Here is a 22343-nt window from a genome sequence, read left to right on the forward strand (position 1 = left end):
TCCTGACTGACAGAGGCGGGCCAGGTTGTTTCATCTGTGTCCAAGATCATCAGGATATGGAGATCATGAATGGAAAAAAATTATTCTAATCATAGTTCATCTAAGTAGCACTTAGAACTGCATACGTTAAAATGCTTTGTCAGCTCCACTGAAAAGTTTTCTGGAGTATAGATGCTGATGCTGTTCTTTTTTGTCCTTTTTCCTATTTTGATGCATTCGGAATCAAAAGTACTAGTTTTTACTAAATAACTGATTTTCATTGTTTATTATTAATGCTTGTTTGTGCAAATCTGTTAGCATGACAGTAAAACAAGGTGAAAACAATTGGTTTTGTTAGAACAGTTTGGAGGGGGGTTTTTTGAAATACTGAGTTGCTTCTGAACAATGCAATCCCTTTCATACAGCATGGACACGTATCAGGAAATTACATGAGTTCACAGAAAATGCAACATAAAAAAAATGTAAAAAGTAAGGAGTATGATGACTATAGTCATTACAGTGATGAAAACTTTGGTAATTATAACGAGGAAGAAAAGGATGAAGATTTTGCTGATCAGCTTAAACAATACAGACAAGCTAAAGAGACCTCCAGTACTGATTTAGGACCTCCATTCCCAAAAGAACCAGTGAAAAAACAGGGGATGAAAGGGATCCAGAAAGGTAAGATAATTTGAATAGTTAACTGTAGTAATGGTGGTGGCAGCAGATGTATCATGCATCATTTCAGGATGTTTGTCTTGAGAGCTGAATGAAGAAAGCTGCCAGCGGTGGCTTTCCTGCGAGCTTGCAGTCTCCCATCAGTGAGTGATAAGGCTGCTCACGGGGAAGGAATAATATCATACGGTCGCACTGATGCATATATTGAAGAAAAAGATCAAGTGTCGGGTAATATGTATGTAGAAAATAAACAAATAAAACCCAAGATCTTTGTTGTGTAACTGCTTGAGTAAGAAATCAGAGGGCTGTAAAGTGACTTTCTGGTGGTAGTTTATGAAAGTCTGAAATGGGACTTGATTGGGGGGAGGAATGTAAATATGTCAATTCCAAAATCTAATTTAGCCCTCTGCGCGCTGCCCCCCCCCCCCAAAAAAAAAAAAAAAATTAAGTACCTAGAAATTTTGGTAGGTGCCTGAATACTTTACTTTTATTAGTGTGTCCCACAAGTATGCTAGTACCCTTTTATTCTTCTTTTCACAAATTTTCTTGCATTCAAAGCTGGGCCAATACAAATGCTGGTGAAAAAGTATTCCTCTTAAGCGATAAGCTCCTGAAAGAGTCCTGCTGCCCTTATTTCATGCCTTGCTTACATAAGCCAAGTTATGCAAGCATTCTTGTTTGCACCTTTCATTTGGTGTCTGATCGTTTCCTTACCATTGTAGTGGAATTGATTGAGCCAGCTTACATCTCTGGCCTCCGTATTTATGAAGGGACTTCTGACTCCCCAGCTGTCTTGTATTACTCCATATTGCCCTGGGGTGTGGAAGGTTAGGCAATGGAGATGGTGTACACCGTTGACAGAGATAGCCTGATCTACCATCTAGAAATGCTTAACTTGTTCTCATCCCTTTTTTCTATGAGGCCAAGGTCTCGTTTCAGAAACTGTTGATTCAGTTTGCCAAATATTCTCCCTTTAATCATGGATAAAAGTTTGTTTCCCAGGCAAAATTTTAGGAGGGTTTTGTATGACATTGTGAATACCTTACTAGTTCTTGGGAAGATACTGTGTGTTACACAAAGGTAGTAAGCTGTCTTCCATTTGCTACAGTGAAGATTTACTGCATTCTGTTTTGGTTCACAATAAAATAAATTGGCAAAAGACTGGCAGAATCTTTTTAGCTGAGGCAAAAATGGCTTTTCATGTGCTGCTTGGCAATACTGCTTCAAAATCTCTGTCTGCAAATCATCTGAGATGAAGTCAAGGCGTTTTCACTGGAATCAGCCTTGCTGTCACGGAGTGGCTGCCACCTGGAGTGAGTGTGATATCTGCAGAGCTTTCTAACTGGTTTTCTTTGGTTTTAAGTTGATGAGAAAGCAGATACTGTCTCGGTGGTTTTAGTTGAGACCGTGACTCCTGGCATGCTGGTAGCTGGATAATTACCTTCTTGAGGCTTCGAAACAGTTACCATTAAACATTTTTATATTCAAAGCTGTTCTGTCATATTTCTTAGGTTATGATCTCGGGTCTCTTGCATGTTGTGACAGTGAAACATGCACACGCACCTGTGTGCCAGTTGTGCTGGTTAGTTCTGTGTTCAGAAAGTGACCAAATGGCACAAAATATTTCAAGTATTTGGGCTGGTTAGAATAACATGTCTGCACTTCTAATTGTGAGACACCGCTTTGAACAAGATTAATTTTATATTCAGTTTGTCAGTCTGCTATTGATTTGAAGAGCTTTTCAAAGAGCAGGCAGTTGCACAGAATTACAATTGGCTGCTGTAGTTGTACTTGCGAACTCGTGATTCAAGCTAGTATTTAGGAATTCAGACTGCAAAAAGGTAGATATTCAGTTTATTAGATTTGTCTGTATTCGATGTCACTAGATAACCATTTTTCTTTACTTTCTGAGGTTATTGAAAGAGGCCATTGCTGTTTTTCAGGTATTTCTCAGAGAGGTAATAATTACAACGTTGGTCGAGGGCGTGGAATGCAAAAGAAATTGAAGCGTAAAGATCGTGGAAGGGGCAGAGGGGGCAATAAAGGATCTGATGGCTTTCATGAGGTACGTGGAATTAAAGTTGAGTTCCTGAGGTAGTTGTTTTAAATGACTGGATGCTTTTCTTTAACAAAAGAGTATTTAAAAATGCATATCTTTAAACTTTTTTTATCCAGGAAATCACTAGAATTTTCCAGCTCTTGATGTACAAACTGTAGTTAATAATTTAAGCTAATACATAATTTTCTTGTTTTTCTTGGAAATATGAAAAACTAGCAGAAAGTGGTTTATGAGCTTTGGTTTTGAATGGTGCATGAACTTCAATGTTAACTGTATCTGAAATAAGTTGTTTTGCTACTACCAGTTCACCTCAGATTTTTCAGCAAAGACAATGGACGCCTTCACAGCTTTTGCCAATTTTTGTCTGAATCGTGAAGAATTCTCCTCTTTCCGAGGCTGTGACTGTGGAAATGGAAATGTATATGACCTTGGTTTTCATTTAGTAATTCTTTGCACAGGAATTAGAGAAAGCATAGTGTTCGGTATTGCCACACTATTCGAAAATTGTTAACTCCAATCTTCATCTAAATGAAAAGCAATACAAAATTGATGATTAATGAATCAAATCCATCCGTGGTTGAAAAACATTATTTAAGCCAAATCATATTTAAGTCTACATACTGCAACTAAAATGTCTGTGGTTCTTCTCCCTCCTGCACTCAGGAATGCACGCGGCTGGCTTCTAGCTAATGCAGTGATGTATGAATCAGCAGTGTTAATTTTTCCTCGTGTTCTCCAGCTGGCCTAACTCTCTGGGGCTCCTGGGTGGTCTAGATCAGATGTTCCTTTCCCTGCCCAGCGTGTGGTAGGGAAAAGGGCAGCCATTTGATCTGTTAGGACGATGCCTCATTTATAGGACTCCTTCCTGTTGCTGTAGAGCATGCCCTGTCCTCCAGCACCATCTCCCAAGCTGTGGGGAAGGGTGGAGGCAAGGAGGCAGCTGTAGGCAGGTCCCAGCAGGGCTGGGAGGCAGAAACCAAAAAGCTGGGCTCCTGGCTACAGCGAAATAATGAATTCTGCAATGCAGATGCTGAGCTGTGCCGTGTGGAGGGGTAACCACTGAGTCCCGAGCCACACAGCGACGTCCCTGGGATTCTCGGGGACATGGTGGGAGCATTTCAGCCTTCCTCAGGCCATTGTTTCAAGTGCATTGTGGTGTGGGACAGTCACTGATTTGCAGTGCTCCCAGAGAGACTTGGAGCATTGTGTTTATGTGATATTTGTGTTAACCTTGAAGAGGATCAATTATTAGATGCAAAGCTGCTTTTTCTGAAGGAGCTGAGATTTCTCTGGATTTAATGTGTTGAGTAGAAAATGGATCTTGAGTGATCCAGGAGTGGCATTTCTAGCTTGAAGATTGCTGCTTCTCAATGTCAACAAAATCCACAAATCATTCTCAGTGTTAATGTTTTGTGACATTGCTTAATCTGCCGAGTGAAATGAGACCAGACACTTGGTGTGCTGATGCTCATGTGTGCTCATGATGCGGTGTGATGACTGTGGAGAACCACATCCATTCTGTTTCAGAAGTTCCCACTCAGCCATCAGATCCCTGCTCATTTTTGTGAAAATGGGAAATCAGAAAAGCCTATTTCCCTCTATCATCAGATCAGTAGGCAACCACCTAGCACTGCGAAGAAGACGTTTGTTTCTACCCTCTGTTGCAGTGTCACAGAGGGCAGTTCATTAAAGGCCGTCTACCTCCATGACTTCGCTAGCTCTGCCAGGCCCCCTCAACACCTATCCCAGGCTCTCTAGTTAGATGAGTTTACCATGGTTTCTTTCATTATCTCAAGTGCAGATGCCACGTGGGAATCAAATCATAAGAAGGAACAATTATTTGCCTCGCCAGGTATATAATAATTCTGATGCATTAGGTCATGATTGAATTGTGCTTCCTCTCTGCTTTGCCTCGTGTTATAAGCAAACAGGTTATTTTTCTTCTAATGGGAGAAAAAAGAAGATAGATAATCTGGAAATAACAATTGTGTGAGAAGCACGTAGAGAGGAATGATTGGCAAAGTGTAGCCTTGTGGCTAAGATGGTGGTCTGGAAGCCTGGATGATGACTCAACTCCTGGCTGTCTGCAGAGGTGCCTGTAATCAGGGGGCAGTTGGCACTGGTGGGTGCCCAGGAGTCAGCCCTGCTTTCCAGCATGTCAAATGAAGTGTGAGATACTGAGTCCATTCAGTGAAGTTATTTGTGTCTGTTGTATTGTAAGAAGTTTCTGATTTGGTTCCATTTATAAAAAAAGACTGTATTAAAGCAGCTAAGAAAAAGTATGTGTATTTACTTTGAGCTGTAGGTATAATAATAAAGAACTTAAATCATGGTGTAGTTAATCACATTTTGGGGTAACTAGTGCACCAAGTATGCTGTAATATTTTTGCAACTGTACTTAATAAGTAAGCATCAGTAGGGTGTTCATTTTTCTTACAGGACGGCAAACCAGTGAAGAAATGGGTTAATATGAGTCAGGAGTTCATAAATCAGCATACAGTGGAACACAAGGGGAAACAAATTTGTAAATATTTCCTTGAAGGGAGGTGTATTAAGGTAAGTATGTACTGTGTCTGTCGGTCTGCTTCTTTGGTGTGAGGAAGGGGAGAAGATGTTCTGTTCTTTTTTACTTCAGCTGATGCAAAGAAAACTTGTATGTTGAAACTCAGTGTTGTGGTTTCTAGTGTTTTGAGTACTTGTAGATAAATGCCAACAGAAGTACTTATGGTAAAATAGCCCCTTCTGTTACAGAGTTTGAATTATAACATTCTACTAAAATTATTGTGTTTGCTTATTAGTATATACAGTAAAAACATCTGTGATAGTATCATAAACTTACACTGACAATGTATTGTGTGTAAACATACATCAAATCTTATGGAATCTGTAAATAGGCAATGATTTCTGAATATATTAGATTATTTCTCTTTTATGTGCTACTGCTAATTTTGAAACATTGAAGGAATTGCTTAATTATGCTAAATTATTTCTCTCTCTAAAGTAAAAAGTGGGGTTGTAGTAATAGTTCCCCTACCAAAGAACCATCTTCCTTCAGCCAGCAAGTGGAAGGCAGCAGAAAGAAGAGAATGCTATTCAAAGCAGTCAGCTGTCAAGCAAAAGCGCTAGCAAGACAGTCTCTTATTACGTAAAAAAATTGCTATTGCTTGATTTTGAAGCTTGTGCTGCTGTGGAGTTGAATCCTCTGATGTCAGACTAGTTCAGTCAGTTATAAAACACACATAAGAAAAACTGCATGCTCCTCGAGTAAGTGAGTGCGTCATTTATTTGGTTCCTCTGTGTATTTAGAGATAGAACATTTTCTGTTTCTTTTTCAAATGGTCAAAGTAAAGGTGAAAATCAGTATGCTTTTTTCCCAAACCAGGGGGGAATTGAAAACAATGCATTTGTTGCTGCCTTTATATATTTTAGTATGCTCAGTAAGATGAGCATTTGCTGCCACCTTCAGTTTTAAAACAAGTGGCTGAAAGAGCACTGAGCGTATTTTTCATGAAAATAAATACAAAAAATATGCAAAAAACCTTCTCCAGCAGAGTAATCCTAATGTATAACATGATACAGTTGATATAAACTTGATACTATTTGGACTCTGTTTTCCCTACATGGAAGAATCTTAATAATTTGCTTGTTGGATTTTTTTAAGTTCTCCCACACACCCTTAAAAAACAGAATCAGGTTTTCTGATCAAGTGCATAATTGTTTATATGGAAAATAATATCAGTAAAGTATTTGTTTAAATGCCTTTTTAATGCAAATTGCTAGGTGGAGGCAGAGAACTGGTACTGTAAGACCAGCTTGTTTTCTGTGACCACTACATATATTCTTCTGAATCCTGATTCAGGAATTGTTTATCTATGTCCAGGCCCCCGTATTGACAGTTTTTAGGGACATGCTTATAATGCATTTCTGTGTTAGTAAAGATAAAAAGTTTAAATTCAGCTAAGGAGGATGTTTTTCTTTAAATATGAAATGGAATTACTCAGCATTTCAGATAGATAATGTTTTTTCTTGTTTTTTTATTTATAGGGAGAGCAGTGTAAATTTGATCATGATGCAGAGATTGAAAAGAAAAAGGAAATCTGCAAGTTTTACATACAGGGTTACTGCACCAAAGGAGAGAACTGCATTTATTTGCACAATATCCTTTAAAAATATATATACTTGAATTAAACTGGAAGTTTATATTTACTCTTAATTGATGTAAGTGATTTTTAAGGGTAGCAATTTCTTTTCTTAAGAGACTATACCAAAGACTATGTAGATTTACTACAAGAAGGTTATTTTTCTGCTCAAATACTTAGGAGGAGAAAATACATATAAAATTACTGGTTTGTTTTCAGTTTTAAGGCTTTTTAATGTTGAAAGTTGAAGTTAGATGTATATATCCACATACTTTTAAAACCCTGATCTGTTCTTGTTTGTTGTAAAGGACTTGTGTTTTACTCTGGAATTGAGACCTTCATCTTTTTAATCACAATTTTAGAATCAAGTAAAAAATAATGTTAAGGCCACAGTAATGTAATTATTAGTAGAATGTTAAATGGAACTAGGAGGTAAGTTGGTTATTAGCTTTCAAAATTCTTAACATACTGCTTTGGAAAGATTAAGTACTGGTGAAGAATTGAAGGATAGTTGACAGCTGAATTTCATAAACTTGCCAAACAGTGCAAACTAGAAGTCAGCCTTTGTTAGGAATCCTTAATACATTGCTTACATGAATTCCCTTGCAAGTTCTACCATACAGGAGCCAAATGCTATCAAGGAGATAAGTGCAAATTTTCTCATGCTCCCCTGACTGCAGAAACAAAAGAACTGTTGGATAAGGTGAGCAATTTGTAGTCTGTAAACATAAGATTTGTTGCTAAAAAGAATAGGGGGGGGGTTGCTGGAAATTTCTGTGAGATTCTCAGTGAGTGTAATGCTAAACACTAATGATGTTAAGCTTCCCTGTTGCTCTTCAGCATGGTAAGTCTGTGACTAGGTTCAAACCAGGAATTGCCCTTGCCATCAGTTACTTGGTTCTTTTTTAACCATATGAGACTCGTTTATTTTCACAACTCATGTTTTTGCTCATGAACTTTCTTTTGCATCCCCTTCTGTGGAAATCTTCATGTACTGTGTAGCAAGAAGTGTGGCTTTTATGTTGTCCACCTTTAGCTGCCTAGAAGTTAGATATCATCTGACTGACTTCTGCACTCAGGGTGGAGAAAGGAATGAGGTGCCTCCTCTGAATCATTCATGAAATCCTGACCTTTTTTTTAAGCAGGATATTTGTGTCTCCCTCCGGTTCCTATACAACAGGCCTTAACAGAAGAATGATGTGAATTTTACACCAGAAACGTTACGAATCTTAGAATTAAGTCCTTCAACTTCTGTCACTTAAAATTACTGTTTGAAGGAAATGGACTTGTGTGAAATTGTCCCTTCCTGGCTACAGAAATAGTTTTCTTCCTGACTGTGAATCGGTGTCCTGCAAAACAAGTAATAATAGATTTATAATTCATCTGAGTTTGAATTCGATATATAGTAGTACTGTAGCAGGTAATTACATTTAAATTGAAAGTGCAACACTAAATTGACTTGCATATACTGCAAAATTTATGAAGTGTTTGCTACATTGCTTTGTTCTAGGTTTTGAATACGGAGGAGGAACCACAAAATGAAGATGAGAAAGAACTGGAGGAACTTAGAAAGCGTGGCATAGTTCCTCTCCCTAAGCCACCACCAGGTGTTGGACTTCTGCCAACCCCGCCAGAGCAGTATCCGTTTTCTGAGTCCGACATAGAAAATTATCAAGATCCTTCAGGAGAATATAAGAAAATCCCATCTCTCTTTGAAATAGTTGTGAAGCCTACTGTGGATTTAGCACACAAAATTGGAAAAAAGTAGGTTTTAGAATTCTGTGTAGGACTCCTTAAAACATTGCTGCATAAATATTGAAACGATTATCTTCCTTTCTGTCAGAAGTATATACTTCTGAGTATATTGCTAAGTTAATGATCTGTCAAATATTGGCTATCATAATTATTTACTTATTTAATGCTTTCCATAGAAGAGAATTTACTGAGCCTTGACCTTCCAGAAAGTCACTCCATTGGCTCTTGTTTTGCCTCTGTGCCTGCCTTGCCTATCTCCATTTGCAGGCTGAGCAAAGTTCATTCTCTTCTACAATCTTTTTATAGCTTGCTTTTTCTTGACCAAAGCTAATGGACACTCCTGATGGAGACTGTTGGCCTTGGCATCTCTAAAACTCCTAGTTGCAGCAAATGTCCAGTTCTGCATGTGCTAATATTGAAAAAATGTTCTACTTCCAGACAAACTCGGTCACATGTTACGATGTATATGTAATGTATATAGTCACTCTCTTTGAAAATCATTTTGCTTCTTTCAGATTTTTATCCAACTTAAGATCAAATAAGTACAAACAGACATCTGTAAGAGTGAGGAGGGGGAGAAAATAGCTAATAGGCTGTTGATCTTTGTAGGTGCAAAATTTGATTCACTAATTTTCTTCTGCCTACAGGCCACCAACCTTCTATAACAGCGCATCACCACCGAGACCACCATTTCAGGGAAACGACCCACATTCTCAGCATATGTATAATCCAGGTTCAAGTCCAGGGCCAGGACCCGGCATGTCACAAGGACATAATGGGCCGCCAATGCACCCAGGTTCTCCTGGACATCATCCATGCGCAGGGCCTCAAGGCCCAGGAATGCCACAGAGTCCTCCTATGCAGGGTGTTCCACCAGGCTTTCTTGGACCGCAGAACCAGACTGGTATGCCTATGCAAGGACAGCAAGGTGGTCCACCTCTCACACCACCAGGTCTTGGTGGATCTTACAATGCCCCAGGAGTTCAAGGACATATGGTGAATATGCCGAGAGAGAATCATTGTCCTCCAGGGCCACAATACCAGCAGATGCCTGGTGAACGGCAGCCCAACATGAATTATGAGCCTATTCAGAACCCAGCTGATTTCTATGACAATTACTATTCTCATCAAGCTGTACATAACTTCCAGCCAGCTAATAACTCTGGTGGTAAGGACATTTAAAAATTGTTGTTCCTTGATATGGCACTTCGCAGTTGCGCAGTATTAAAACATCATGGCTCCAAAGCTGAACAGCTGAAAGAATTTTGGATAGAGAACCAAACTCCCTGAAGTATCTTCAGTATATAGGCTTTTTCAGCTGACGCTTTGCAGTCATGTAATATAAGTCACATTAGTTTTGAGTATATTTTATCTCCTCTGCTGTAAAAGCTTGTATAGGTTAGCTGCTAACTGGTTTTTTTTGTACTACAGATGGAACATGGCATGGAGAATTTACAGATCACCAGGCTCACCTCATGGCTCAAGAGTCCCATCAAGGTGGAAGTGAGTCAGACTGCATGAGTAGCCATATGGGCCATAAACCAGCCATTAATGTACCGGATTTTCTTCCAGCAATGCAGAAGGCCCTTTATGTAAGACTTAGTCAAAAGCATCAAAGAGATGGAGACTCTGTCAGCAGCCAGGGTCAGAGGGCAATGAGCAAAGATGAAGGTAAAGATAATTTTGTTAGAGTTCCAAATGTACTTACTGACCATGTATTAGCCTGGAACAAATCTCTTGACTTGGATTTTCATCACATTACCATTTGCAATTATTGTGAGTGTGCAAGTACCAACTCGAGTAATATTTTCAGCTGAATATACTTGCTTTCCTTCCCAACTTGTTCCAGGAATTTAGTATACACTTAGTTGCTGCATTCCAATTCCAAGTAGAAAGATCTGTGGATAATTTTCGGATATGGTTTGTACTTTTAAAAGGTTCTGTTGTCTCCATTACTTCTTTAAATCCCTGATTGAAACAGAAAAGTTATTATTTCTACCTGCCAGTACTGCAAGTGCATCTTAGATTCTGTTTATTCAGTTGTGCCTCTTGATCTTTTCTGCATATTCCATTTCTCTAGAGGAGTATTTTTTCCTCTGTGATACCTGAAATTTGCAGTGTTTAATCTGAGTGTCTCTTCTGTAACCTGGATGATGGAGAGCAGTAAGCCTGCCGATCAGATTCAGCCACACAGAGTACGTTTGTCCCTTGGCCTGCTCCCTGCTGCGCCCTTTTCTGAGGCTGCTAGGTTATGTGACCAGAAATGCATCTTCTGTCTGACTAAAAGGCAGTTGCTGTATCAAAAGTTTTTGAGGACATTGCAATTCTGATCAAATGATGAGAGAGAGGTGGAGATGCAGCCCTTCAGGCTGCATACAAAACCAGAGCGACTTAGAATAATTGCTCTGAACTGAAGACTTCTCACCAGTGCTTTAGAGTGACTGGGCCTCCCGTCTAGAGAAGGCGGCTATCAGAAGGCAGCGTAATGGAAAAATGTTTGTTAGCTGCCTCCAACAACATGTCACTCCTTGTTGAATATTTGTGTGGTACAAGAAGCGTTGAGGAAACATGCATTACTGTGTATCAGATAGTGGTGATGCTGATGGGTTTCGCTTTCATTTCTCATTTTACTGAGCCAGAATAGACCACTAGTCTCCTTCAGTGAGTAAGCAAGGTTAGGATGTGGACCTGAGCACACAGCTGTATTGATAAGTCTTTCCAGTAAATTACATGCGATAGTTGAGAATTTATCCTTGCAAATTAAATACTCTTAATTCTTCCCTTCCTGAATCTTGACCTCTCCCCAAAACCTTGTGATTTTGATTGTAATAAGGCAGCAAATTCCACATTTGTAATTGATCTCTTTTTAAGACTGCTGTAAGGTGCCATTTTACTTTTCATTCTGCCTTCCCACAATGAAGGTCATTTTCATCAAGACTCAGATTTTAAATGTTTTTTTTTTACTAGTACTGGTAGAAATAATTGTTTGAAAGCAGGTTATTTTCCCAGATTAATATTGACAGACAGATATGTAGAGAGAATGCAGCAGAGTTTGGGAGTATCTCAACTAGCTATGGTTTTTTTGTTATGTCTGTTCTTCCTTGATTTTTGTCATTTTAGATTACAGTTGTTATGATACAGAGAGCGATGATTTAATATCAGGTCTTTTCAGTTTGATTTTACTGAGAAGTTACCCTTTATATGAGTAAGTGTGTTGTATTCCCTGGTGATTATTTGCTTTGAATAATCTTTTTTTTTTTTTTTTTTTTTTTCCTAGATGACAATGTCAACTGGTATTCCAGTAGTGAAGAGGAAGAGGGGAGCAGTGTTAAATCAATACTAAAAACCTTAAAGAAACAAAGCGAAAATTTTAGGAATCGGCAACAACATTCCACAGAGCAGCACATGCTTGGTATTCCTACTGATCCGAGGCTGGCAAAAGAAAAAGGCACGGGGCCTCAGGCTGCTGACCCGAGACTTCGGGCCTCTCCAAGGTCCAACCCCAGAAAGCCTTCAGAATCCGCATCCTTGGACCCACGGCTTGTACGAGATCCCAGGATGCACAAGGTCAGTGAAGGTGGTCATGCCAGCTCGTCTCTTGGGGGAGCAAAGCTAGATTTACACCATGCGCATACTGGAGTTAAGGTCAAGCAAAAAGGGATGGATGATGATGAAGAGGACTCAGAAAGAGAACTGAGAGAAAGAGCTTTTCTGATACCATTGGAACCTTTGCCTGGTGTAACGTTAAGGGATCCCCGATCTCAGCTTAGGCAGTTCAGCCACATTAAAATGGATGTTACCCTGATGAAACCAAACTTTGCTAAGCATATTGTGTGGGCACCCGAAGACTTGCTCCCAATACCTTTGCCTAAGCCTGACCCTGTCTCTTCAATCAATTTACCTCTTCCTCCCCTCATTGCTGACCAGAGGCTTAATAAACTGCGGAATTTAAAAAACGATCCTCACCCAAATGCAATGCCAGCTGACCCACGACTAGCTGCAAAGGCAAAAAACAACTTAACGGGCAGGAGCGGCTATTTGGATCCATCTGCAGATTCGCATGCCAGTAGCTCAAGCAAATTAGGAGATCCTCGCTTACAAAAAAACGTCGATCCCAGACTCCACAGACTGTCGAGCGCAGATACGCATCATGGAGTCGCAAAGGATTCACACCCTCCGAAGTTTGACCCCCGCCTCGCCAGATCTGCTGCTGGCTCATCGCAGCCCTCGGAAGCTGCCACTGCTAAACCCGACCCAGATGCTCTGCCTCCGTACGCACCCAAGCTATCATCGAGTGGTGTTAGGCTGGGAACTCCAGGCTCGATACTGAGCGGTATTAGTTTGTACGATCCGAGAGATCACAGCTCATCATTGGACACAGCTCCAGCAAGTTCAGGAGAGAATGGAGAGAACCAGAAAAAAAGTATTTTGAAAAATTCTGGTAAAAATGAACCCAGTCTCTCAGAAGATACATCACTGCAGAAGGCTGCCTCAAACGTGGAAAAAAATACAGAAGGATCAGCAGAAGCCACTTCAGATAAAGCAAACAGCACCAGTAAATCTCAGGCTAAACACTCCAGTGCTGCACCTGCGGTGCATAATCTTCCTATCCAAGCTTTATCAGGATTAATCAGACCGCAGTACAGCGACCCAAGGCAGGTTAGACAGCCTGGACAGGTAACTCAGACACAGGATAGTGATCCGAATGGGGAATCAGATGATAAGTCGTTAAAAGATGTTTTCAAGACTTTCGATCCAACTGCTTCACCGTTTTGTTAGCAATTGATTTTAAGTCTTTTTACTGTTGTGAATATTGCAGTTTTCTGCTGTTTTGTAACTGGTTTACCTCTTTGCTTTATTTATTTTTAAATTATAATTATCAACACTTTTCAGCTGCTAATCTCAGAACCACATGCAGTTATACAGTATGCTATAGTGTTTGCAAAGCTGTGGTATTTTCTATATAATACTTTTCCAATTTCAGGGAGACTAATAATTGACATGTAGAAAAAACCCCATGTATTGTGTTAGAGCTGATAAAAGCACTTTCATTGTAAATAAGTCATTCAGAAAGTCCGAAGACCTGTATATGTGTGAGCTGTCTCTTTCATAAACAACATTTAGATATGATTGCCACATTTGTATGATTGTATAGATACAAGCAATATTATGTACATTACTGTGAGAGACGCTGTTTGACAAGGATTGTCTGACGCATCAAGCCAAACCTACTAACTGATTTAAAACCTACGTAAATGATTTAAAAGGAAAATGACGATCCTCCTTTTCAGATCAGTTGATGTAAGACATTGACAGTTTTTATTCATGCAGTCAATATTCTTAGTGTAAAAGAGACCTATATCGCATATTGAGGATTAAAAATGTCATATCTTTTAAAAGTATTTTATTCTATGCTGTATATAGAAGAAATTGTGAAGTACATAACTAGAAGAAAGTTACTGTTAAAAGTGAAGAATACCTAAGTTGTCTAATACAAAAAAGGTTTTTATTTAATTTTTTCACGCATACACAATTCTGATTAGTGCTATAAGTTACATTGTGGTGTTCATGTATTTCAATGTATTTTTGTATTCAGCTGCTTAATTTGTATTGCTTTTTTTGTATTGATGTAACTGCAGTACTTGTATTCATGGTGTCTTTATGACATTTTTAACAAAAAAATTAAAAAGGGTACAGTTAAAGTCTGGTAACGACTGTGATGTTGACATGTTGGCAGCTAGGTCAGCGTCGGGGAGAGAGCAGTGGGGGTGCCTGCAGGTTGAAGGTGACTAAAACTGGTTTTAGTGCAGTCGCTACACCGCTTCACAGTCAGACTGTAGTAGGTTTTTAAACTAAACTTGTACTGAATCCAAATGGAGTTAGCTTGCTGCGTGGTTCCAAGATCAGACTGCTGATTCGGAGAGGGTTGTTATTGTTCTCTTACTACAATTACCAGCATCGCTATGAGAAATGTCATGCATGTTCTTTAATTTCTGAAGATGTTGCATGCCGAGAGCACAACTGTCCTCAAAGCCTCTCTTGTTTTGCCTTTTGGGTTGCTTTTTATATAGAGGAAATGTAGTCATACCTAGCTAGCTACATTTACAATAAAAATTTGCCGTCTGCTCAATTGCCATCTGGTTCCCGCCCACTTGGAATGTTTCTTTGCATTAAGTCTCTTCCTTGGTGGACCTTTTCCTTTCTGTTTCTGTTTGTTGGCCCAAGTAATGCTTGCGACTGGGACAGTATAGTGTTTTATCACAAATTCTGAGGGTTTGGTTTCTTGTGCCTGTGAGACCAACAGGCAAGACTGAAAGTGTCTTGCTTGGATGAGCAGAGCTTGGATGAGCCGAGGGAAGCTGCTGATTTCTACATGTGCAAAACATGGCAGAGGAGACATTGCTGAAGGCAATAATGGTTTCAATTTGCCTTCCTAATTTCCTAGAGTAAAAATTGTATTAATTTTATGATACTTTGAATCGCACTCACTCAAAATAATTGAAAACTAGGTAACAGACATGAAACTTGGTTGTTATTTTGGAGTAATCTGTTAGTCCTACATAATCACTTCTTAGTACTTCATCTGGTGGCAAGTTTGGCTGTTCAAGAACTTCATCAAAAAAACAAGCCAGCAGAATTGGACAGCAGGGAAAAATAGAAACAGTTTGGAAATAGCACGTGGATTGATAGGGGAACAAAGAGAAAAAGTGACAGTATTGAAGCCAAAGGCGTGGTTTCACATTTAGATGTGGAAAGTACTTGTAGGATGTGCAGCTCTAACCTGAAGCTACAACTTCTTGTAGAGTGGCGATGATGTCATCACTGAATTGGATTCTCTGTGGTTTTTTGAAAGTACTGGAAAAATAAGAGTCAAAGGAAAAGCTTTGATACCAAGAGCAAAATGACATGCATTACAAGTGGTTTGCCATTGGTCTGGTTATGGACCCATTTTGGAGTTGCAGGGTGTGTTCTGGTAGGGGCATGCAGAGTGCTGGCTTCCAACCTTGGAGATCCACTGCCATCTCAGTACCTTAGATACAATACAGGTCTTTATTTTGGAAAAGAAGGGGTACAAAGTAAGGAGGAAACATAATCTGAAAGGGGCCAGCTAGTTCTTGCAGCCTGTTGTCACCATGTGTAACTGCCTCCTTCCTTCTTCCCAGATCCAGCCGTGCCCAGCCAGCAGGTCCCCATGGGCTCCCCCAGCCATGGTGCAAGGGTCTGCGGGCTGCTGCTCGGCTCCTCCATCTGTCCGTGCTTGCTGCTTTATTCGTTGCAGGTTTCTTCCCCGAGTTTACGCTTGCTCTGGTGTGCCCGCTGCTACTGTGCACTCTCAAAACGAGGAGGTTGATGGCTACAGCGCAAGTACTAAACTATCTGATACGGGGAAGGTGCTGGGGGTGTCAGAGAGGGCAGGTGGGGACAATCCTGCCACACCGAGGTGGGCTGGAATGAGCTGCAGCCACCAAGCAAGTCAAGTCTGATCTGTGGTGCGGACTGATTGTGTTTTCTGTGTTTTTGCAGGGGAGGCTCATTTCCATCTCTTCCGCAAGTGCAGTATGCTGGCACGGAGCAGCCTTTCCCTTGGACGCTGGCAACTCGTGCCCCTGAGGCTGTGAAGCGTGGGTGTGGAGAGCGGTAACAGGAGTAGCTGGTCGTTGGTCCTGGATACTCTGGAAGCCTGTAGCTGTGAGGTGGGTGATCTTCAGCATTGAATGTTTTATTCTGGATAAAAGAGGGTCCTGGGGCTGAGAGGGATTTGGGGAGAAAAGTCTCATTTGTCTGCAGGCTGCAAGATCTGCAGTTGGGGGCAGCAGGTGAGACAAAATGCTCCCCGCTTCTGCTAGCCCTGGAGATGTCAACGAGTAAAATGTTTTTCTCTGACCTTGTTTGCTCTCTGCACTTCAGAAGGACTGAGCATTGCTAGATCACCACCTGGTGTTTGCTGCCCCATGACAGAAATACTTGTAGGGTGATTTCTAGCCTCTCTATGTAGCCTGTTTTAATATTTTTCTGCCATGATGAAAAGACTCTAACGTGAATCCTTCATATTGCAAAGTAAATCAATTTATTCTTGCAAAGTAGAGAATACTTAATTACACTCGTGTTTTGCATTTCAAAAGTCAGTGATCCTATCCCTTTGTCTTCTTCCTCAATTAGTTCTTCTTTCCTCCAGCTTTTGTAATGCCTTTTTCATGTCACCCTCTGAGTTCGTGTTTTGTGTATGAGCTCCACCCAGTGCACTGGCTCTTCTGTAGGGTTATATATCTCTGGCTGCCCTTCCTGTGCGGTATTTAGGATTGCTACCCCTAGAAGAAAAAGGGATGGTTGCTAAAAAGGGCATGGTTGCAAAAAAGTTTGATACTGTGCTGAAGAACAGGGCCTGAGAAAGACGTCCCAGCTCTGAGACTTTCTTGTGCGGGAGACGAGCAATTCAATCATTTACAGAACTTCCTGATCCTTCCCTCCAGCCAGATTTGCTGGTGCTGCTGTGCGTTGTGTGCACTTGCGTGCGTTCCTACATCCTTCTGTTCACATCTTGGGCGCTGAAGAACACAGAAGAACTGGAAGTTACTGAAAGTAATACAATGAAGGTACCTCATCAAATGCTGTCTTCTCTATATCAATGTTTGCCAAAGAAAAGAAAAAGCCTGCCTTACTATGTAAGAGCCAGAGCTGGCTAGCAGCTGGACGGGGGCATGCAGTATATGAATGTAAAGAACTGTAGCTCCACTTGGTGGCTGTGGATTCAAGAGTAATGGTTTCAGGCTGAAAATTACTCGGGCGCCAGGTAACTAAGGTCAGTGAATGGTTATTTTACTGAACAGGAAACCCTCTGTTTTCTCTTTCATGGGATCTTAAAGCTCTTCCCCAACTCCTGTGTCCTCTGTGGCTTGGTATCACATCTTATTACTCAACTTCAAACACCATCTGGAGGAGAGGCCGCTTAGGAAATACACTAGCGTGTGGCATCATCTTATTCTTCTCTTTGTTCAGTTGCCAAAAGGAAGCAGCGACTCTGCAGGGTGGAATTTGCCACAGGAGGAACGCCTAGCACACAAAAGCCTTTTCAGGCCTTGCACTTTCAGTCCTCCTGCAAGAGCAGCTCTAGCAAAAGAGATGTGAGCCGGAAGGAGTGCAGCACGGGCTACGTTCTTTCTGCCGAGGCCAGTTAGTGATGCAGGTCCCTCCAGCAGAAGTCCCTTCCTGTTTTTACAGGTGGCTGTCTGTAATTGTATGTCCTTTAATAAGTTTTGGACACTTGGGCATATTCTTGGTCTGAGGTGATTGTTCTTGCACCATAGCCATCAGGGTGGGTTCAGCCCTTGCCTGAGTCTTGCGAAGCCCTAATTCATCCCTGTCTGAGTTTAAAGACTCCTTGGCTCTATGACACAACAGGTTTTTTCTCCACTGCATGCAAAAAGCAGCTACTTCTTCTTCTTCAGAGTGAGGCGGGGGCTGTCGCAAACCCTATTAGACAAAATATTTGTATGCTTTAATATACTGTTGTACATGAACTTGTTTAAAATATCTTAAACAATATAAAAGTCTGAATGCATCAATGTGTGCGCAACTAGTGTGGCATCTCTACCTGTTAATGCTTAAAATGCTTAGAAGTGCTTAAAAAACTTGCTTACAGAGAGATAAAAGGAATGCAGTATAGTTTATTGATAAGCGGGGAAATTTCCAAAGGCAAAAAGCCAGGTCATAGAGGACTTTGTAGTCTAGACAATCAAGATAAAAGAATGGCTAGTTACTTCAGGCTGACATCAGCAAAGTGAAAAATGGACATACATACAAGTTTTTAACAGCATACGCAATTAACCACAGGAGGAGCTTTTTCACCCTTGTGGCTGATTGTTCATCAAATAGGATTCTAATAAAAACCGTGTCTCTTTCAAAAAGACATGCTGAAGCTCAGCAGAAGTTGTAGGATTACATAGGAGGCTAGGGCACACAATGAAAAACTGCATCATTGGAGAGTCTGGTTGTATTTGCTCTTGTTTTCTGAGTGCTTTTCAGATAAAGTCTGCTCTCACAAACTATTTACAGTTGGATCAGTCAGCCATCATTGGCAGCTGCAAGGGAGGCTCTTGGGAGTTTTGATCAAAGCTCATCCTGAGACAACATAAAGGCTATGACTGACATGGACTATTTCCAAATAAAGGCTCCAGTGAGATGCTGCTGCTCTCCTATCCAAAAACAAAATGGGAAACGGACCAGCTAAAGATGACTTCAGAGTTGCTAGCAGTGACAGAGCAGATTCAATGCCTGGAAAGACGCATATTGGGCTTTGGAAACAAAGACAGAAAGGCATAAAATAAAAACATCACAGTAAGAATGTTTACCCCCAGCTGGAGTCAAGAGGTCCCACAGCAGCCGGCTCCCACCTCCCATAACCCGGCTTGGCTGCAGCAGCTCCCCACAGCGTGGACTTACCTTGCAAAACCTATTTGATGCCACCAGTGTTAACTTACTTTGATACATGCTGCCTCGGCTGCCTTCAGAACATGCAAAACTGCTTGAATTAGGTTCTGCGCGTTGCTCACCAGCAGCTCAGAAGAGGACTTGCTCTCTGCAGTGACTGCTTTTACCCTTAAAAGACATTTTAAAGGATTTTATTAGAAGAACATCAGACAGTGTGCTTCCCCTGTGTGGCCAGAACTCTGTTGGTTACTCCAACACTGGAAGATTGTCCCCTGCGTGATCAGAGCAGGTTTCCACAGAGGCAGGCAAACTGGGGGAGGAAAGGGCTGTTCACAGCAACAGGAAGATGAGAGGGAGCCCCCTGAACTGTAACTGAACTCTGAGGGCTACACCCAGATCCAACAAGGGCATCTGGAGACTACCATGCACATCTCTTTGAGAAGGGGGCCACCAGCCTTGGGAGAGATTGTCCTTGACCCTGGCAACTCACCTAGCCACGATGCTGAGCTGGCTGCTGATGGTGTGGGTCTGCTCTGCGGCACACAGCAGCTCTGCGGAGCATCTCTTGTCCAGGCAGTGCTTCGCAACAATGCGGCCAAATTTAACGAACACCTGCCCATCAGAAGCAATTTGCCTCACGCAGGCGACAAGCTGGTCCTTGCTCTAAAACAAAATAGAAAGAAATGTTTGGGGAAAGAAGGAGAGAAAAGACCACTTTTCCTGCAAGACAGGGGAGTATCCAGGAAGCCCAGATATATTCTGAAACAAGGAAAGGACTGGATGCCAAGTTCACATCTAATCAGGAGGAAGTAATTTCTAGTGCTTTACATAGATGTAGCTGGTGCCACTCTCACAAGAGCAGGGTAATGCAGGGGTTTCAGCAGGCACTGGGCTTTGACCGTGCTCTTGAGGAAAAAATGTGCTGGGGTGGAGGAGGTGAAACACTCCATACCACGATGGGGCCCTTCTTCCTCAGGAACTGAGTCATGTGAAGCATCCTTGTTGCCATGTCTTTGGTGACCTGGGACATCTTACTTGGGCCACCCTGCCATGGGTCACTGTCTTCTCTCTCGTGCTTCGCAGGGCTGCTGGCAAAGGAGATGCTGGGAGGACCGTTCTGGTGCTGTTGAGACAAGAACTGAACAGATTCGAAGTCTGGAGCGTGCAGATGCACCAATGCTGAGAAGTCTCTGCCTGTGTGTTTCTGAAGCAGTTTTTGGTGAGTAAAGGAGATGGGAGAGCTGCCCGCCACCTCGCTGGGTCTGCTCTGCCTTCCCAACCAGCCCTTCTCTCCCCTTCACCCACAGTGGGACTATAAAATCCCAGTGCCCTGTGCTGCTGTCTCCCGGAGCTATCTCCAAATGGGTGGTAGCTGTCATGTGAGCTGACAGCGCCCGCAGTTGAGAAGTATGATTAAGTGCTCTAAACTGCTCTGCTGAGTGATCTGGATCGCGTTGCTGAAGCCTTTGCCAGCTCCTGACAACCAGCAGCAGTTGTTGTGGGAGTGGATTTGCTGGTAGTCCCAAAGGGTGCTTGTGGAGAGGTGAGGAGCTGAGCAGAGACAGGTAGTGTTTCAGGGGAGGGAGAGCAGTACAGCCCTCTGCTCCTCAGAAACAGTGTTTTGGAGACGGTTTTATTTATGCAAGAGTGCCCGTCAGATCAGATATCCAGAACTCAGCTGAATAGGGCAGCCAGCAACCTGATCTAACTGTGAAGGTGGCCAGGGGGTTGGATTATTGACCTCCAGAGGTCCCTGCCAACATCACTTATCTTAGTGCTCCATGGTGTGAGTACCAGGACTGACTGACAGCCCTGACCATCACCTGGCAGTAAGAGTTGACAGGGTAAAAAGCTACTGTACCATTTCACGTGCCTCCCTGGCAGCTCCACTTCCTTGTCCGCTCCTGCTTGGGCAAGTTTCTGCTGACTTGGTGTGGCTCAGAGCATCAACCTCTTGGGCTGGGAAGAGTTTGGCTGTGCTGTTGCATTGTCTTGGAGAGCACTGGTCCCCCGCGTTCTGCAGGCGTTGACTGATGAGCTGCAGAGTATGTCCACTGATGCCCTGGATGGCCCGCAGCTGTGTGACAAGGTAGTGTGCCTTTGCTGACCAGTACCAGACAATACTGTCTAGGCGGAGATGCCCTTTGTCCCGGTGGCTCTGGAACAGCTGGCTGGCGCTGCCCACTGCGTCAGACGTGAGGATCAGGAGGTGGTCTGCAATGGAGAGCAGGTTTGCCTGTGACTGCAGTTGCGTGTTGGCCTCCAGAACGTCTTGGAGGGTGGTTTTCACCCACTGAACATTAGCCATTAGACGACTTGCCTTCTCTTCAAAGGCCTGTTTGCTTCTCTCCCTCTCCTCTTGAGAGAGGGGGGACAGGGCTGGTCCAACGACATCTCGGATGACCTGCAGGTGTTTGGTATTGACCTTCTCCAGGTGGAGCAACAATGCCTTGGCCCTAAGGGCCAAGTCTCTCTGCAGGAGCTCAAAGCGAATGTACAAGCTGGCAGTAGACAGTGGGGAGACCAAGAGGGTATTGGAGGCATCCAGCAGCGCTTCCATTAGCACCTTTATCTCCTCCCTGAGCGCTAGGATTTCACTGCCACCGTGGTCTTCAGGGCAGGACAAGTAAGAGAGCCGGGCGGCCTCCTGCAGCCTCAGGGAGTTCTCGGACACAGCAGCCAAGAGACTCCACGAGCAAAGCTTGTTCTTCACGGCACTCCTCAGCTCCCGCAGGAACAGGACGTCCCTGCCTATGAACCGATCCACAGCGCCCAGCAGGACATGCATGCTGATGGCCCACTGGACACAGTGCAGCTCCAGGCTGGCCTTTCCCACCCTGCAGGAGCCGTTGAAGGATGCTGCTTTCTCAAGTAACGCTTTGGTGTTCATCTGAGCACGTGAAAACTTGGCTTGGACCTGTTGAAAGCTCTCCCAGACATTGGGGAAAATGGGATTTTCCTTACTGCAGGCTATGCTTGCAATGTCTCCTGCTAACTGAACTGCTCCTGCTAAACCCATCATAGTCTCGTCCAAAGCCTGTTTGCCTCTCAGAAAGTCAGCAGACAAGATAAAGCCAAATACTTGCTGAGACAGACTATACCAAGAGCCTGCCACGGCTGCCAGGCACTCTTTGGTCTCACAGATCCTTTTGGAGAGCGTGAGTGCCATTTGGAGAAGTCTGTTTGGACGATGAAGCTGCCTTGGGGCTGTTTCCCTGGCCAGGCTAATAACACATGGTGTCAGTAATACAATCTTCTGGTACTGCCCCAGCGTCTCCATCTGGGGAGACTCAGCAATGGGCAGC

General features: G+C 42.5%; 2 protein-coding genes and 1 long non-coding RNA gene across 6 annotated transcripts in view; 2 read left to right on the forward strand and 1 right to left on the reverse strand.

The window, feature by feature from the left end:
* Window positions 1–14740, forward strand: part of ZC3H6 (zinc finger CCCH-type containing 6) — a 29559-nt gene extending 14819 nt beyond the window's left edge. The window contains 9 exon segments of the mRNA XM_030023148.2: window positions 405–660; window positions 2601–2722; window positions 5156–5272; window positions 6761–6872; window positions 7449–7558; window positions 8366–8619; window positions 9258–9778; window positions 10042–10281; window positions 11888–14740. Of these exon segments, the coding sequence (XP_029879008.1) occupies window positions 405–660; window positions 2601–2722; window positions 5156–5272; window positions 6761–6872; window positions 7449–7558; window positions 8366–8619; window positions 9258–9778; window positions 10042–10281; window positions 11888–13389 (3234 nt within the window). The 3' untranslated portion in view covers window positions 13390–14740.
* A 1401-nt stretch (window positions 14741–16141) lies between these two features.
* On the forward strand, window positions 16142–20906 carry LOC115345000. Its single transcript, XR_003924696.1, has 3 exons — window positions 16142–16304; window positions 20122–20257; window positions 20346–20906. It is a non-coding gene; the product is annotated as an uncharacterized LOC115345000 (long non-coding RNA).
* On the reverse strand, window positions 17077–22328 carry LOC115344996. Of its 4 annotated transcripts, none has more exons than XM_030023154.2 (5): window positions 20900–22328; window positions 19991–20161; window positions 19529–19701; window positions 19089–19206; window positions 17077–18081 (listed from the first exon to the last, which is right to left on the reverse strand). In XM_030023154.2, the coding sequence occupies exons 1-5, from the start codon at window positions 22316–22318 to the stop codon at window positions 17824–17826; spliced, it is 2139 nt and encodes a 712-aa protein (XP_029879014.2). In that variant the 5' UTR covers window positions 22319–22328; the 3' UTR covers window positions 17077–17823. The 4 variants fall into 4 exon arrangements, with proteins under 4 accessions (XP_029879014.2, XP_029879013.2, XP_029879015.2 ...); XM_030023153.2 differs by having other exon boundaries at window positions 19991–20176; XM_030023156.2 differs by lacking the exon at window positions 17077–18081 and adding an exon at window positions 18256–18902 and having other exon boundaries at window positions 19991–20176.
* Between the last annotated feature and the right edge of the window lie 15 nt (window positions 22329–22343).

This window comes from Aquila chrysaetos, chromosome 8, assembly GCF_900496995.4.
Source record: "Aquila chrysaetos chrysaetos chromosome 8, bAquChr1.4, whole genome shotgun sequence".
NCBI lineage: Eukaryota > Metazoa > Chordata > Aves > Accipitriformes > Accipitridae > Aquila > Aquila chrysaetos.